This window comes from Lepidothrix coronata, unplaced genomic scaffold (genome assembly GCF_001604755.1).
Source record: "Lepidothrix coronata isolate B3197 unplaced genomic scaffold, Lepidothrix_coronata-1.0 Scaffold54, whole genome shotgun sequence".
Classification (NCBI taxonomy): domain Eukaryota; kingdom Metazoa; phylum Chordata; class Aves; order Passeriformes; family Pipridae; genus Lepidothrix; species Lepidothrix coronata.
This window is the reverse complement of record NW_016690234.1, coordinates 3,744,420-3,760,069: the sequence shown is the minus strand read 5'-3', so window position 1 is coordinate 3,760,069 and position 15,650 is coordinate 3,744,420. Positions and strand designations below refer to the sequence as shown.

Sequence of the window (15,650 nt, the reverse complement as noted above, 5' to 3'; positions counted from 1 at the left end):
CCTAGAGATTCTATTCCTGTCAATACAGTCAGTGTTTTCACACTTCAGTTTTTATTTATCCTCAATGTAGTATTCTGTTGATAAGATTAAGAAAAATAAATTATATTTTGGGGGATTTATCAAAATAATTTGTTAGTATTCTCATTGCTATTTTTGATTGTAGGTAACATAATTTCATCTTCTTTTACTGTCTTTACATGTGCTGATGATTTACAAAGACATTTTGTTACAAAAAGGCACTGTATCTGGCACTATCTGCATATACATGAAATAAGTGCTAATTATCTCCATGTGAGCATATCCTTGTTCCACAACAAGAGTGTCTGTTTTCTACTTAGTTTAATCTATGTCCTGAAGTGATTTAAAGTAAATAGGAAGGTTGCACTCATATGTTTTGGAATGAGAATGTTTCCATGAAGGCAATCTGGAATATTGCTTGATATTCACATACCTTACCTTGAGGAAATAACAACCAGTTTGTCTGATAGCCATGAGAATTTTCACATGGAAAGCATGTGAAATGCATGTCTTTGTTCAGTTCATCTGAAAAGTCTTGCACCACCTGGGTGAAAATCTAAGATTACATTAGGAAGTGTGGTATGTTTAAAGATTTTACCCCACAAAATGAGCATTCCTTTTGCCTATAATGCCTGCCTGACACACCTGAGGTTGTAAAGCAGTGCCTGACCTCTTGGTAAACTAGATTTTCATGTCTTAATCTGAAGCAGGGCTTTCAGTCGTGTCTACATGGGTCCAGATCAATACAGGTAATATTTGTAGCGATAATATCACTAGGCTGATAATACAACATAACTAATGACTTCCTTTGGGATACTGAAGTTAGGAAGGTATTGTAGCTCAGGAGTGTTGCAGGATTACAAGAGATCACTCCAAAGAATAGGATAAACCATCTATTTCACTGGAATCCCTTAGAAATTCATTACGGTGTGCTGAAGTTATAATACAGTTTGAACGCAGCTGCTTTGACATGTAAGGAGGTAACAAACAGCCATTTCCCCCCTTGCTTTTTCATGTATTTCAGACTTGTTTCTTTGAGGACAAAACACTGCTGAAATCTAGACATCTCTGGTAGCATAAGTGTGTGGCATTCCTTTTGATGTCAGTGTAGTAGAGATGTTCTTCTGACAGAATTAGGTGCCTTTTATACCTTTTGCTCATGACTGATGTCTGTGATTGCAGGTTGTAGGTTTCCAGTGTCTACAGGGATCTGAAAAGGGTCTAAATGGGGGCAGCTTGTACCGAAAGAACACCACATTTCCTTACCAGCTCATATCTTCCCTTGTCTCCCAGCTTGCCCCCACAAATGAGCTCTCCTGCAGCAGTCGTGGCAATAGTGCCTTAAACAGCTAGAGAGCATCTTGAAAAAATACACTGAGAATAAATAAAAACACCTAGTGTATACACTGGATGTGTTAAGCTTTAAAAATGAATTTAAAACTCACTGGTATCCCATATCCCCTTAGCTAGAGAGGACCAAGTAATTGCACTGGCATCATGTGTTTGCATACTGCTGTTACAGTGTAGGTGTTGTAGCATGATGTTATCTTACAGCATTAGTGACAAGAGTAAAGAATTACATGTGGATTTACAACTTACTGTGTCCTACAACCAGCACCAGAGGCTGCATACATCAAGCAACTGTTCTGTGATATATCAATGTCTGGTGGCTGATGCCAAGTGGTTTGTTGTCTGATAAAAAGTGGCTAAAAAGTCACAGGATTTGTCATTTTGCTTGTGTGTTTTAATCCACCTGCATTAGTCTGGGTTTAGCTCCAGTATTTTATTGTGTTATTTTTGCTTCCTCCGCCCCTTTCCTCCCATGGATCAGAATAGCCTCATGTAGGCTTGTTTCTTCAGTTGCTCAAGTGAATGTAGAGTGTTTTAAAGCAAATTAGTGCATCAATGAAGCGGACAGAAGTAGGTTTTGGCGGGGTCTCTGAGCATTTCATGAGGTCCTCTTCTGTTGTTGATAACTTTACAGGTTGTCTGTTTCAAACAGCAGCAGAGCTATATATGGATATTGCCAGCTTGGAAGCAGCTGATTTTTCTAAACTACTCTACGGTAGGAACTAGTTTATAATTAAAGTCTTGCAGTTGCTCCTTTTAAATGCCCTGTAACTTGTACACTAGGCTTACGTTTGAAACGAGGTATTGTAACTGTTTCATGCTAGTGTATAATTTTGCATTTTCTTATATTTCACCTGCTACAAGAATTATAATTGCCATGCAACCGTATATGCAGGATGCTTATCCAGGAAACCATATACGGTAGCTTGTCAACAAGTGATGATGTCTCATGAATGTTTTTGTCAGGTGGCAATTTGTACTTCCCACTGACAAAGAGAGACATCTTACATACATTTCCAAAATTAGTCCTTCCCCAAAATTGTAATCTTTGGTTGCACCCGATTGGCAAGTCAGAGATTTCCTCTCTTTTTGCTGCTGCTGTTGTTGCATCTTTAAATTAATCAATTACTGATTGTCCTCCACAAAAGAAACTGAAATACAGTTGTGAAAAAGCAGTGTGGAAACTTAATTATACACCTAGTTTATACAGCTGTGTCTCTAATGACCTACTGGCCCTAATTACTGTGTTGTGGCTCAGTCTGAGTGCTCTTGTCCTTGCCAGAATTCTGCTCCTTTCTCTTAACCTGACTAGTGTTTCAAGCTTAAAAAAATAACAAGTTTCCTTTTTTTGTTCTTTTCTATGTTGTCGTGCTGAAATGCAGTTTCCCCACTTTCCAGAGGTCATAGCAGTGTTTTAAAATTGGCACCAGAAAAGCTCAGTAATATCAGAAATTGTAAAAACATGGATTTTCCCTGGAGTCCTCAGTTCTTGCTGTCTAGATCTGAAAATGGGCACCAGGGCAGTGTTTTTATTGTCAATCACTCGGAGGGCTCCAAGCGCAGGCTCCTGTCCTTACTTTGTCCCAGACGTCCCCTCTCCAGCTGTAGGGGCAGCACAGGGATCCCAAGGGCTCTTGGGAGGGATCCTGGGCACTTGGCTGCAGTGTCCAGGTGCTGCACATGTCTCCCTGCAGTCAGTGTTTGTGCCCATCCGTGCTGAGAGCTCTGAAACCCCAGATTATTGTAGGGGTTCACTTGGCTGGGTGGTTTGGGTGGTCTGACTGCTGTCACCACACAGGTGATGCTTGAGTTTACCTGGAGGTTCCCAACCAACCTTTTTCCAGGACTTCTGCTTGCACGTGCCACAAAACCAGTGTACTGATAAGGAGCTGTGCTGACTGGCTTTCTCTGCAGGCCCTCAGTGAAATATATATTTATGGTGTAGAACACAAAGCACATCCCCACATCTGAATTTGGATCTGGAGTCAAGCAGAAGCATAGTTGCAAATTTAATGTCAGGGTGGGTGTGTGTTACCCTTGCCCATGCAGAGGTTTTGCAGCACATCCTGTGCAGTGTCTGCTGAGGCACCAGCGCTGGCTCTGCCCCCTGGGCGGGGGCTGCTGGCAAAGGTGCTTTAGTGTAGCCTTTCATGTATTGCATACGTTTGACAAAGTCGTGCAAAGTGTTATGCTTCCTAACAGCACTGCTTGTCCAGCAGATCGGAGGGTCATCTTGCAGGCAAAGGTAGGTGAGACCCCCGGGCTGCTCTGCTCCAGCGAGGGCACGCAGCCCCAGCACAGCCCCACCCTCAGCCCCTTGGCACGGGGAGGCACTGGTGGGGCTGAGCCTCAGCACTTGTTTGTCGGGCTCTCTTGGATTTTGCAGGCGTGCCAAGGCCTGTAGGGATTTGTGGGGGGGACACACGTGAATTTCAAACAATGCTCGCTCGCCATAAACACCCAGCTCGGGATGCGCTTTGTGGCCTCGCGGAGGGTCTCCCCGAGCGGGGCCCGGCCGTGAGCCCACGGCAGATCCGCGGCCGCACGGGAGCCGGCGTGTGGAGCTGGGCAGTGTGCTCGCTGATAAGAGTGTGCCAGTGCACCAGGCGCCATCCCCTGCCAATCGCCATGGCCACCTTTGTGCCGGGTCCCCCCGGGGACGGTGGCAAGGGAGGCAGCACCAGGCACTGTGCGTGCAGATAGGAGCGCTGCCAGCGCGGCTGCGGGCGGCTTGGTTGCATGTTACCAAAACCCCTGGCAGGAGGGAGGCAATGAGCTCTCTCCACCCCTTTCTTAGCCCCCTCGTAGCCAGCAGTCACTGTGGACTGCCCAGCTATGCATTCCGAGGCTGCACAGACATTTCGTAGCAATGATGATGTCTTTCCTCAAGCAGCATATGTTTTTCACACAGGAAGAACATTTTCCTGTCATTTTTAAACATATGGCCCAGTGAGGAGCTGAGGATGACAAGTTATCCTGCTTGTATTGGCAAGGGACTGTTTCATTCTTGCTACTTTAATTGAGTTCTTTTATCTGCTTTTATCTAGTTCAGAAAGTAGTCTGCAAAGTAAGCACAGGTATGCATAGAAAAGAGAAAGTGGGTGCATGTCTTAAATGAGGCCTCTTAAAGGAAACATGTTGTTCTTTGGTAGTCTTGTACAGGTCGGCCCCTTGCTGTCTGCAAAGCCAGTCTCACCTCCTGATACATTGCTGCATCAGAAATGAAGAGATGCACAGAGACTGAACCACCCCAAATGCTGTGAAGCAAGAGCCAGTGCTGGGTCCTGGCCAGTGTGAGAGACCTCCTGTGTGAAGCAGGACCTGCGCTTGGGAGCTGGAGCCCACCCAGATCCCCCTGCAGCATCCCAGGCTTCAAGACAGCCCTTCTGTGGCACCAGGGGTGCTGGAGCTCTGCCTCCCCTTCTCCTGCTTCATATTTCTGTTTGCAAAGGGTAATCCATCACCATGTTACGCAGAGGGAGCATTGTGGGAGTCTACATGGGGCAGGCTTGTTTATTGGCATTATAGAAATCTAAGTAAATTTTTTTTTTTTTTTTAAAGAAGAGGGAGGGGTTGCAATGGAAAGGCTCCTTCCCAGGTTGGAACCTGCCAAGTGCTGCAAGGGCAGCTGTGCCTACAGCAGGAGGAAGGATTCCTGTTGCCATAAGCAGGTCCCAGCATTCAGGGTGTTTTAGACAAAACCCAGTATATGAAACACAGTTCATAACTGCAGTGAGGGTACCCAGGACTAAAACAGATGCATGCTTGTTATAAAGTGGCCTTTAATAAAGCCTTAGAGAGTGCAGTGGAGGATGTACTGGGGTTGTCCTGTCTCAGATGGACAAGAGCATAGATTATTTGTGGTTACAATGCTGCAGAAGGGCATGCATTGCCTTCCTGTGGGCTGTTGAGGGAAGAAACTGTTGGCCATACCAACAGCCTTTGCAGATTCAGAGCTGTTGAGATCTTCAGACTGCAGATGTGAGCAGTGAACAAGAGGTGCACTCTGAGTGTGCTTTCTTTCCTGATTTCTTGCCCTATCCTTTGCAGACCATTGGGTAAGTAGTCTTCATATAAGGATGGCTGTGCTGAGCCAGCCTGATGGTCCCATAGTGCCATTTCTCCAGAACGTTTTTCTAGATGTCAGCAAACTTATCTGGGCACTTTGTGGTGCTTTTTATTTAAATTATTCAGTCTTTTTCCATGAATTTCCCTTTTGAAGTGCCTTTAGCATTTTCTGTGGTGGGGACCCAGAGCTCAATTATGCATTGGGGAAAAGTACCTCCTTTTGTTCACTTCGGTTTTGTCACCACCTTCTTTCATTTGATACTCTCCAGTTCTTCTGGTGGAGGAGAAAGTGAGTGATTGCTCCTTTTCCCCCTTCTCCACCCACTCATGCCTGAGCAGACTTATTTTGCTGCTCCCTCCACTGTCTCCAAATCCCTCTTTGCAGTCCATTTACAGATACCTCCTGTACCTTGACCCGGAGTAAGAGACAAGAGCATGGTGAAGCGTGGCTGATGGGAGAGCATGGGGTCAGCTATCTCCTCCATCACTCGTGCCAGTAATGTGGTCAATGTTTGTGTGTCTGTTCTGGCTCCCGAGCAGCAGGCGAGGGACAGTACTTGTCCTGGTGTGAAGACCTGGCAGACAGAAAGATGGTGTCTGGCCATGTAGGGGAAAAACAATTAAGACTTCAATGTTTATTAAGAAAAAAGCAACCAGCAGTGCATTTCAAGCACTCATCACACAACATAATTTTGCTGTTGGAAGTAGTGGGATTAAACAAGTCCTTCTAATGTTGATTTCTTTGAATTTGTAGAATATAAATGGTGTTTTTTTAAAATCAATTAAAAATGAAGGAAGTATGTGTACAAACATTGTCAAGAATTCCTATCTTTCTTTTTTTTTTAAAACAAGCTCTAGAAAAAAAATCCCCACAGAAGTTCTGTAGTGCATATTTGAATGCTTTTGTTGTAGCCTCATTAAACTTGGCTTGTCTGCAGATACAGCTGGCATGTTATTAACTGTGCTCCAGGCTTGGGGAAGCCAGAAAGCAGCCTCCACCCCCTGGTGCCGGCTGGCTTTAGGGAAACGTGCCAGCATGGGTTGGTCCTCTTCAGCTGGCTGGCTTTGGGAGCGCTCGCTGGAGCATCTCCGCATGGCCTCTGGGTCCGGGAGCCCAGGGCTCAGCCTGCCTCGAGTGCCACCCGAGGGAGGGCTGTGTGGTGTCCCCCGTGCCGGCCGGCTGCCCGCGCCCCTGCGGCACAGCGGTGCCCTGTGAGCAGGATGGATCCACCAAGGTACGTGTCCTCCCCTGGACAACCCCAGCCGGGTGCTCTGTTCTCCGTGGGCGTCTCACGCCTTTCTTTCCATGGGCTGGCAAGAAGCAAAGTAGAGACCGTCTGCCAAACAGTTTCTCTGTTCTGAACGAAACTGCGTACTGGACTGAACCAGTCAAATAAATTGAATAAGGGAAATATTTTCCCTGCACCTGCTGGAGAGGCTGTTGCTCTCCAAGCCAGGTTTGCACGTCAGAGGACCTCCACCAGAGGTCTAAGTAGCTTCTGACTTTCTTCAAAGCTTTGGCAACAAGTACGTATGTTCTGAATGCTGTTTCATTTAAATAATTTTAATAGGTGCTTTTAACAGTAGGGTGAATTTTAAAAATAGATTTCGTTATTTCATATTCAATTGAAAATTGTTGAAAATATACTCAGTAGAAATTTAAGTTAAATTACATGTATTAACTACAGGTAATGTCATTCAAACATCTTGCTTATTATAAGAAGCTTTCATTGTCTTAACTAATGAAAAAATTGATTTGGTGTTTTCAAGGCACTTGGTCTGTTCATGTTAAATACTTCCTAGGGCATTGGAGCACTTTGTAGTCTTTAAACATTTAGACTAGCAACCTCCTCCTGACACAAGGAATTCTTATTTTTGTCATCATGGAATTAATAAATTGTCACTGTAATTTGGCTTAAGTTTTGCCTCCTTCTGAAAGGAGTACTCCTTCCTTCCTCCCATTTCATGCCTTATGCTGGTACAAGGTTTGTGTTGTCTTTGGGAGCTGACATTGCTGACAATTAAAAGAACTGATTTTTAGTCTGTGCAGCTTCCAGATCTGGTGCCCTATGGAGCTGCACAAGCCTTATGTCGACATGAGGGGAACAAGAGGTCAGGCTTTGGGGGATAATTCAAGACCATCCCCCTTAACAGCCTGAGTTATTTTGGATGAAAGTTACTGTAACTGCACCAGTTTGCTTAATGACATGCATGAAATTGGTGGAAGAGCCAAGGTCTTTAATCCAGGTGGATTTTGTTGCTGGTGATGCCTGTAACCATGGGGGTGAACTTCCTCTTGAAAGCACCATTTTGTTGGGTTGTGGGTCCATCTCTTCCTTAAGTTTCCTTGAAAATCTTTATCAGCGTAATGGTGAAAGACTTTTTGGCTCCTCTTTTTGTTGCTACTCAATTACTGTTAGGCTTGCTGAGGAGGACATAAGGAAAGGCTGAAGAAGCCCATTGCTTTTCTCTTCTCCAGGGAATCCGTTACATTAAACATTTGAATAGATTTTTGAACATAATTCCCAGTCATTTCCTCTACAGTGAACTCGGTTCACTCATGCAGACTTTGTACTTAATGATATCTCTTAAAATAAATGAGATTTGATATAATTTATACTAAATGGTCATTTTAGAAAGCTACATCTACTAATTATTCATTAGAAAATTTGAAAAGACAAAAGTCGAATAAATTCCCTTTATAAACTCGCAGTCTATAGAAATATAAATACACACACCTGTGTTTATTTTCTTTGAGCAACAGTGAATGCCAGTAATTTGCTGGACTCCAAGAGTAGTTTAAGCAGGTTTGAAGTACATTGTTCAATATGCATTGATCAGCCACAGCAACCAACCAACCCAAAACCAGCCAAAAATTCAAGATGGATCTAGGACAGTTATTTAACTCTTATGGTAGTACTCAGTTTGTGGTTTGTCTCTGCATCATATGAGGTTGTGCTTTTGTGACTTCTGGCTGTGTGCTCGGGGTGACTGCTCTCTGCCCTCCCCTCTCCCCGTTGCCTGTGTCCCTGTGGTCCCTCCTCAGAGGCTTTCTCCTTGCTCCTTTCTGGACTGCCACCATTCTACATCTTGCTCTCAGCAGTCCTCTCCCCGATGCTGTGCTGGCATTTGCCCTTTCCTGGCCCCACATGTAACCGAGTCACTTCACAGTTTATACATTTAAGTTACACCTTACTGTGTTACTGGTTTCTCCTTTACTCTCAGCTGCAGTTGCTCTCTTGTCCATTGTCCCGGAGCTGGCTCCTCCTTGGAGCTCTGTACACATGCAGAGCCTTCCTTGAGCCATCCCACGGGGACCAGCAATGGCAGATCTCCTCAGGGTGCCGTGAAAAATCAAGCTGCTCCCTGTGCTGTCTTGGAAGGCAATCTCAGCTAGGTTCAGATGAACTAAAGACATGTGCTAGTCAAATCTTTGTTCAAAAACCTAGCAAATTATTTAATTTGCATTCAGACTGCATTCAGATCCAACCTGGATAGCTGCTTGATCTCACCTTACAGCCCTTCTCTGTTCCTTCCTCTCTTACAGACACTTGTCATGGTTTGTTTTACAAGAGCTGTTTCACGTAGGAATTGAATTCCAAGGTGTTTTAATGCCATCAAGTGTAACTGGGTTTGATTTTGACCAGAACCTCTGGTACATATAAATAAAGCAGACAGTAGTCCTTGCTTTTTATGGAGGATAAACTGTCATCTTTAGGAGGCAGTCACAATGCTGTTGCACTCCTCACACAAATAAGACAAATTCAACCCAAAATTTAACACAAAAGGAAATGAAAGTGAGTAGGATTTTCTTGTTTCACATTAAATGAGAGAATAGAGTTTTCCCTTTTGCCAGAAAACTGGAAATGGGAGAGAAATGGATGCTTTCTCTCAATAATTAGGTATGCATATACATATTTGTGATGTGCAAAATACCTCATTTTCTGTTAATGAGTTTGGTTTTGAAGACCTGACTGGCTAAGATTGTAATGAAAATAACATCATTACTTTGGGGGAGCATCAGTCTAAATTAAAAGAGAAATGAGGAGAGCCAGTCCTTACAGCAAGTTGGGAAGAGTGATTTTTTTGTGAGTGGTACTGGAGTTGGGAAAAGTGCAATCTGAGTTAGCAAAACTATCTACTTTTCCAGGGGCTGCCACAGCAATTGGCCGTGCATGTCCGGATCACCGAGTGACAGGCGGGAGAGCTTGGCCACTCCAAGAAGGGAGGAGAGGGAAGAAGGGAAGGAGGATGGGGAGAAAAAACAATTTGTGAACTTGCCCCTTTTGAGATAGCAACTGCTCCTCTCCCGTGCCCAGGATCATTGCCGAACAGCCGGCAGCTGCATCCCACTCTTCTTCTGCTGTCAGCAAATGTCACTGCACAAACCTCAGTAGTTTCAAGGAGCCACTATTTGTACATAGGGAATAGAGGAAACTCATGGATAGAACTGTTGTGGTGTGTGGGCTGCTCTGGATTTTACTCTGTGGAAAGAAGATCTCCACAAATGTTTTAAATTAAGCTATCCTTGGTAATTCTGGTGGTATGGAGCCCAACCAAAATTTCAGGGGAAAAAATAAGTTGCTCTGTTAAAGCAGACATGAAAAAAAATGAAGGGCTTAACTTTTGTCCTGAGGGTGATAAAACAGCACCACACAGCTGAAAATCAATCTGACCTTCACCCACGTGATGCTGTTGTCTCAGTCTGTCTTTCATTTCCTTTGGTTGAGTGAAGGCCACGGCATTCAGTAGGGAGAAAAGCCAGAGGGAGGTGCGGAGAATCCTGTTTTCTCTGGAAAGGCTTCGTTGCTTGCATAAGTTGACTCTATAAAGTGAGTTGCTGTAAAACTTTAAATTATTTTATTAAATTAAAAAAAATAAAATCCTTCTTCTTTTAATAGCCAGCAATCACATTAAGGTAGAGAAGATATGTGCTGTAAGAAATGAAGTGTTTGTGATATAAAACATTCTGTTTTAATTAACCCTAGAATTAGTTGGTATTTTGAAATGATGGCTTCATGTAGCAACAGGAAACCTGCACATTCATTTAAAAACCAGAAATTTGTACCCAAAGCGGAGAAAAAAGGACAATTATTTTTTTCTAGAGATATTTTAACATTGTGTTGCAGGCTTTGCAGAAACAAAGAGAAGGTACCCAGATACACAGACATTTACATAAATAAATCATCAGTTAGGGCTTGTGTATAAGCAATATTACTGATTTTCAAAATAGAGGTACAATTTCAACTGGTGAACTACTAATTTTGCACAACATCCTGTAGCAAGTGGATCCCACCTCATTTTCTTGAAGACAGAGAGTGAACCAAATGAATGGGTAAAATTTGGTGCAGAATTTTAATTCTATTAAACAACAGAATCAAGAAAGGGGAACACTACATGCATAAGCACATCTTGATATTATTTTTGACATCTTGAAAGCAATTAAAAGTGCAATTCCTAGCTCTTCTTTGAATCCCCTTCTTCTTCCATTCTTTTTGAATTTAAATATGACCCAGAGCCAAGAAGTTGCCAGCTATTTCTCATGGAAAAAAGTAAATTTTCTGCACAGGCTTTACAAAACTAAGACTGTTTAAAGTTCTGCCTACCCTAAAATGCATTTTTCCTGATTCATCTCATCACACACAGATAATGTCCTTTCATGTCAGAGTCATAAACTACTCTGTTGCTTTATATTTTTGTGCTATAGATCCCCTAGTTACTGTAGCATGGAGAGAGGGAGGGCTACCTGTTGTTTTCTTTGTTCAACAATTGTTGCCTGTTTTAGGAAGGTCTATAAGAAATGTCATCTTCTTGTTAAAAAGATAAAGGCAGAGATTGTATGTAGCTGCAGAGATTAATCTCTGCTTCATAAAGGTTAAGAATGAAACAATTTGTTCATTAATCTGTTGGGGATGATGGAGATTAATTTGTGACTGTAGCTTTTTGTTTAAGTGTGGTTTGTCTGACATACCAACCATCGTGGACACTTTTACATGGTATTAAAAAAAACCAAAATGGTAAATATAAAAGATGTTGGGACCTTTTCCTGGCGAGCGCTGTTACTCAGGTCTCCATGCGATATGCCAAAATGCTATTTGCATAAATACAGAATTTAATAAGTTATCATTCTGATTAACGTCATTAACTGCTTAACTACTGTAGAAATTGGCTTCCAAAGTTGCTTGATGGTAGCTGTTGCTCTCCACGTCATTCCATTTGCTGTCTCACTGGGGATAATGGTATGCAAGGGAAAGCAAGAAGGTCAAGGATCTTTTTGTTTAGTCTCTTTGCACATTAAAAGTTCTATTATGTGTTTGTATTGCATGTGGTTTCCAGTCTGTTGGCTACAGTGCTTTCAAAATCCATTGATGATGAGTTTGTGAGGCTAAATATATCTTGTGGGTTATGACTACCAAACTATCACTTTGTGTAGCAGTCAGGGCCAATATTTAACAAGTGTTTTTCAGAATGAGGAATTTTGAAACCGAGTCAAATGATCTTACAAAGGGGTTAACAGAAATGCTAATACAGAAGATGACAGCAAATGCTTGGTCTTTGCTGACAGTGGGGGTGTTTGGAGCTATGCTGTGCTGTTTGTGAGGAAGTGGCTCTCAGGTTGGGGTTTTTATGGGTTTTTCTAGGGGTGGGGGAGTGCTGTGGTATTGTTGGGAATGACAGAGCCGCCACAAAGCTGAATGGGGTGAAAAAAGAAGTGGTGTCCTCTCCAGCAATCCCTTTCTGTGCCCCCAGCAAGGCGTAGGTGCAGCGTGCTGTGGTGGGGGCGTGCGGGGGACCCCATGCGGGCTCACCCCACGGCTTCCCACCGCCCACAGCTGCCCTGTTGTCTGTCCCCCCGCAGGAGCTGAGCCTCCATCCGTCCCCCCGCGGCTGGCAGGGCCATCAGGCTCCGCTGAGACCTCGCGGCTGCTTCTTGCCCGACATTTAAGGGAATGCAAAGCCAGACTGCAGGATGCAGCCACGTCCTAAGGGCTGGCACAGCCGCCTTGCTTGTTTTCACTCTCTAGCTAGTAGACTGACCTTTTAAAAAAACAGTTTCAGCTGCTGTGAAACACTGACAATAGCTTTAATAGATTTCATTTTGGAATTAAATAGCTCTGGTTACATTTCGATAATGTAAACTATCAGCCATGAGCATGTTTTAGCTGATTGTTTCAGGCTGTGTACAAACTCAGGCAGACGTCACTGCCTCCTTACCCGGCGTTAGCGCAAGATGCTCATTTTCTTTAAAAATGAAAGCAGAGATTTAATTTTTTTTTTTAAGCAATTTGTGTTCTGACTGCATGAGTACCTTCACACCTGTCAAGTGAATCCAGTGTGCTTGTTCCCGAGGGCAACCTGACATCTGGGAAATTCTGCCTCAGCCCAGACCGGTCGCCTTTGAATCATCTTTGGTATTTTGAGTTGAAATGGAGTTACACCATCACACATCATCCTTTGCATTATTCTGTTCTGCTCCAGTATATCCTACTTTTATAAATTTTAGTTCAAGTCCTGCTCTCGGGCTGCTTCAGGAGTGTTATCTGTAAGCTGTCTTGCGTTTTTCACTGTGGGGCTGGTAAGCTCAAAAACATCTGCAGGCAGGGTCAGTCCAGCTTGTTAGTCTTTAGAGGATATTTACAAAGTTTCATAAGGCTTGGACCCATACCCACACCCATCCTAGATGCAGTGTCTACAGATTTATCCCCAAGAGCCTCTTACAAGCTTTGTTTGCATTACTATCTAGAGCTATCCCACTGCAGAAATCCTCAGGAGAGAGAAGTGGTCAAGAGTACTTAGAAACATCTGTTAAAAATTCAGACAAACACTGCACTGTCACTAGAAGCAGTTGGGATGGGACAAATGAAATTTACCATGTGGTGCAGCAAAAAGGGGCATTTTGTTTCTTCTTTCACTTTTCCTTAAAAATTCATAGTTTGGTCAGTAGATCCAGGAAAATGCCCGAGCGGAGCACACTTGGAGCAAATAGCTGCTTGTTAACCGACGTCACAAACTAACTCCAGAGCCAAGCCTTGCAGTCTTGCAGGAGCACTGTTTCCCGAGTGCTCGCATTTGGTTCATCACATGCTTTCTACTTGTTTCAAGAAACCCTGCATCAATTGTGCAGACCCAGAAAGTCGTGACATTAGGAGACAAAGTGACTTCAACATGACTTTTCCATTGCTTGCCGTACTTAAGCAAAAGGGAAGAAAAAGTTGCAGCAACAAATCTACTGGATGAACTCTCCAACTGGTTGCTGTTTTGTGTGTGGCTACACAGTGGATTCAGTGAGTACTTGATAAATATTGGCATTTGTCCTTGATGATGTGTCATGAAGTTATAGACCATTTGGCAGGGAAAACAAGTTTTCTTATGTGTGAGGCCGGACTTGCGATGATGTTGTGTTCTCCACTGAGGAAGTTCAGCTGAGCCCCCCACCTGACCCCATTCCCCACAAAGCACACTCATCTCCCTTTCCCATCCTCTGCCTACCAGCAGGACAAGAAGCAGAATGAGCTGTGTGGTTTGGCTGGGTGGCACGTGCCTGCTGATTGCCTAGGACATGCCCAAGAGCAGGGATAAGTGCTGCCTCTGCTCTTAGCCTTTCTCTCAGCAGAGACCTGAACTGGGGTCTCTGCCCTACCCAATCAAAGGGAGGTTCACCGATCTTAGAGAAACTCAATTTCTATCCGAGAAACTCAATTTCTCTCATAGCTCTCTATCCCCAGTCCGGTGTGATTCAAAAGTTAATAGGAAGGAACAAACAGTTAAGACATATGACAGGCAATATGATGACATAAACCTTGTTTTGTTAGGATGCCAGGCTGAAAAAATGAACACAAAGCTCCTGAGAATAAATGAGTCACTTCAGATTGAGACTTGATGGACAATGTTGGCTTTGTTATCACTCTGCAGGTAGTGAGAGGATAGGGTTAGGGAGAATTTCCAGAAAAGTAGGGGAGTTGTTATTAGAAGGGTAAAGCTTCCACTGCCACGGATCCCCTGTAGTGGACCCTGCATTACCCTGGTCCCTCCTCCTTTTAGGAGCCTTTTGAGGAAAAGTCTTCTGTGACAGAAACATCTTTCAGGTCTTTTAATCTGTGAGCTGCCAGGTGAAAGAATAGGGCTAGGGAACAAAAGACGCTCAGATACTGCAGACAAGCTTTTGTAGGATCTGCCACGTCAGCTGTCTCTTATAAGGTCTGCTGTATTTTCTGTTGATGGTGCTCTTCCCCTGAGGATTTTCCCACACCTGGGAATGCCTGCCATAACCCGCACTGATATTTTCCTCAATGCCTTTCATTTCTGCGTACAGATGGATCTGGGATATCACACACTGTCCTTGTCCTTATTCTGTTCTGCTCCTTGGCAGTCACAGCTTTCCTGGCTGGGAGCTTTCATGCCACCTCCCTCTCAGCCTTTTTCAGGAGGGGCTTTGCAATTATTTATGAGCTAGCTTGTCCTGTTTTCTGAATTTTCAGTGTCTGCAGAAGAGGAAAGCTAAGTATATGTTCTCTGGTTTTACATGGAATAGAAAACTTGAACTAAATGTTGGTGATCTGTGTTAGCAAGGTATTACATTTTTTAGGGCGCTGGGAACCCTCCCTTTAAATCAATGGTTTTTTTGGGTGGAAAACATCCTAGTGGCCTGTAACTACCTCTTGCCTTTGAAGTGTTTGGAGGCCCTGGAGGGGCAGGCAGCCAGCTCACTTGCATGCTTGTCAAGGGGAGGCTGGCTGTCCTGCTTATCCTGTATTCCCACTCACCATCCTCAAGTGGGTTTTCTCTCTCCCTCCTCTTGTCACATGTCAGAACAAGACGCATCCTGTGATTTACCTCATTCACCTTCCACTTGTGTTCTGAGGCTTGAGGATTTCCAAAATACAACATGGTAAGCAGCAAAACTATAATGATTTGGGTCTCATAGCACCTCTGGAGCCATCTTTAGATTCTTTGATGAGATAAATGTCTATTCAAGCTGAAGAGCAGCATTTTCTCATTTTGCTGCTGCAATAGGTGGAAGGAGTGACTAACTCTTCCTTTAGAAGTAGAAAAGTGGATAGGCTTGTCTGCTGCCCAGTTGGACGATGCACTTACTTTTTCACCCCATCCTCCACCACATTGCTGTTTTGGTTGCCTGCATGCATATGTGAGAGGGAATTATAGGTCTCCCAGCTATTTTCCCTTCCAAAGATAATTCAAATACAGAGTCTCTT

General features: G+C 43.7%; 1 protein-coding gene across 3 annotated transcripts in view; it reads left to right on the top strand.

Annotated features, from left to right (window-relative positions):
- The window catches only part of ZNF423 (zinc finger protein 423), a 234,895-nt gene that overhangs the window by 75,693 nt on the left and 143,552 nt on the right, over positions 1-15,650 (top strand). For 2 of the 3 annotated variants that reach the window (XR_001875017.1, XM_017816097.1), the window contains exon 4: positions 2,003-2,083. The exons of the other annotated variant lie outside the window; for it this stretch is intronic. Coding sequence is in view for 1 of the 2 variants with exons in the window: in XM_017816097.1 (XP_017671586.1) it covers positions 2,003-2,083 (81 nt within the window). In the remaining variant the exon portion in view is untranslated. The remainder of the gene's footprint in view (positions 1-2,002; positions 2,084-15,650) is intronic. 3 annotated transcript variants of the gene reach the window in all.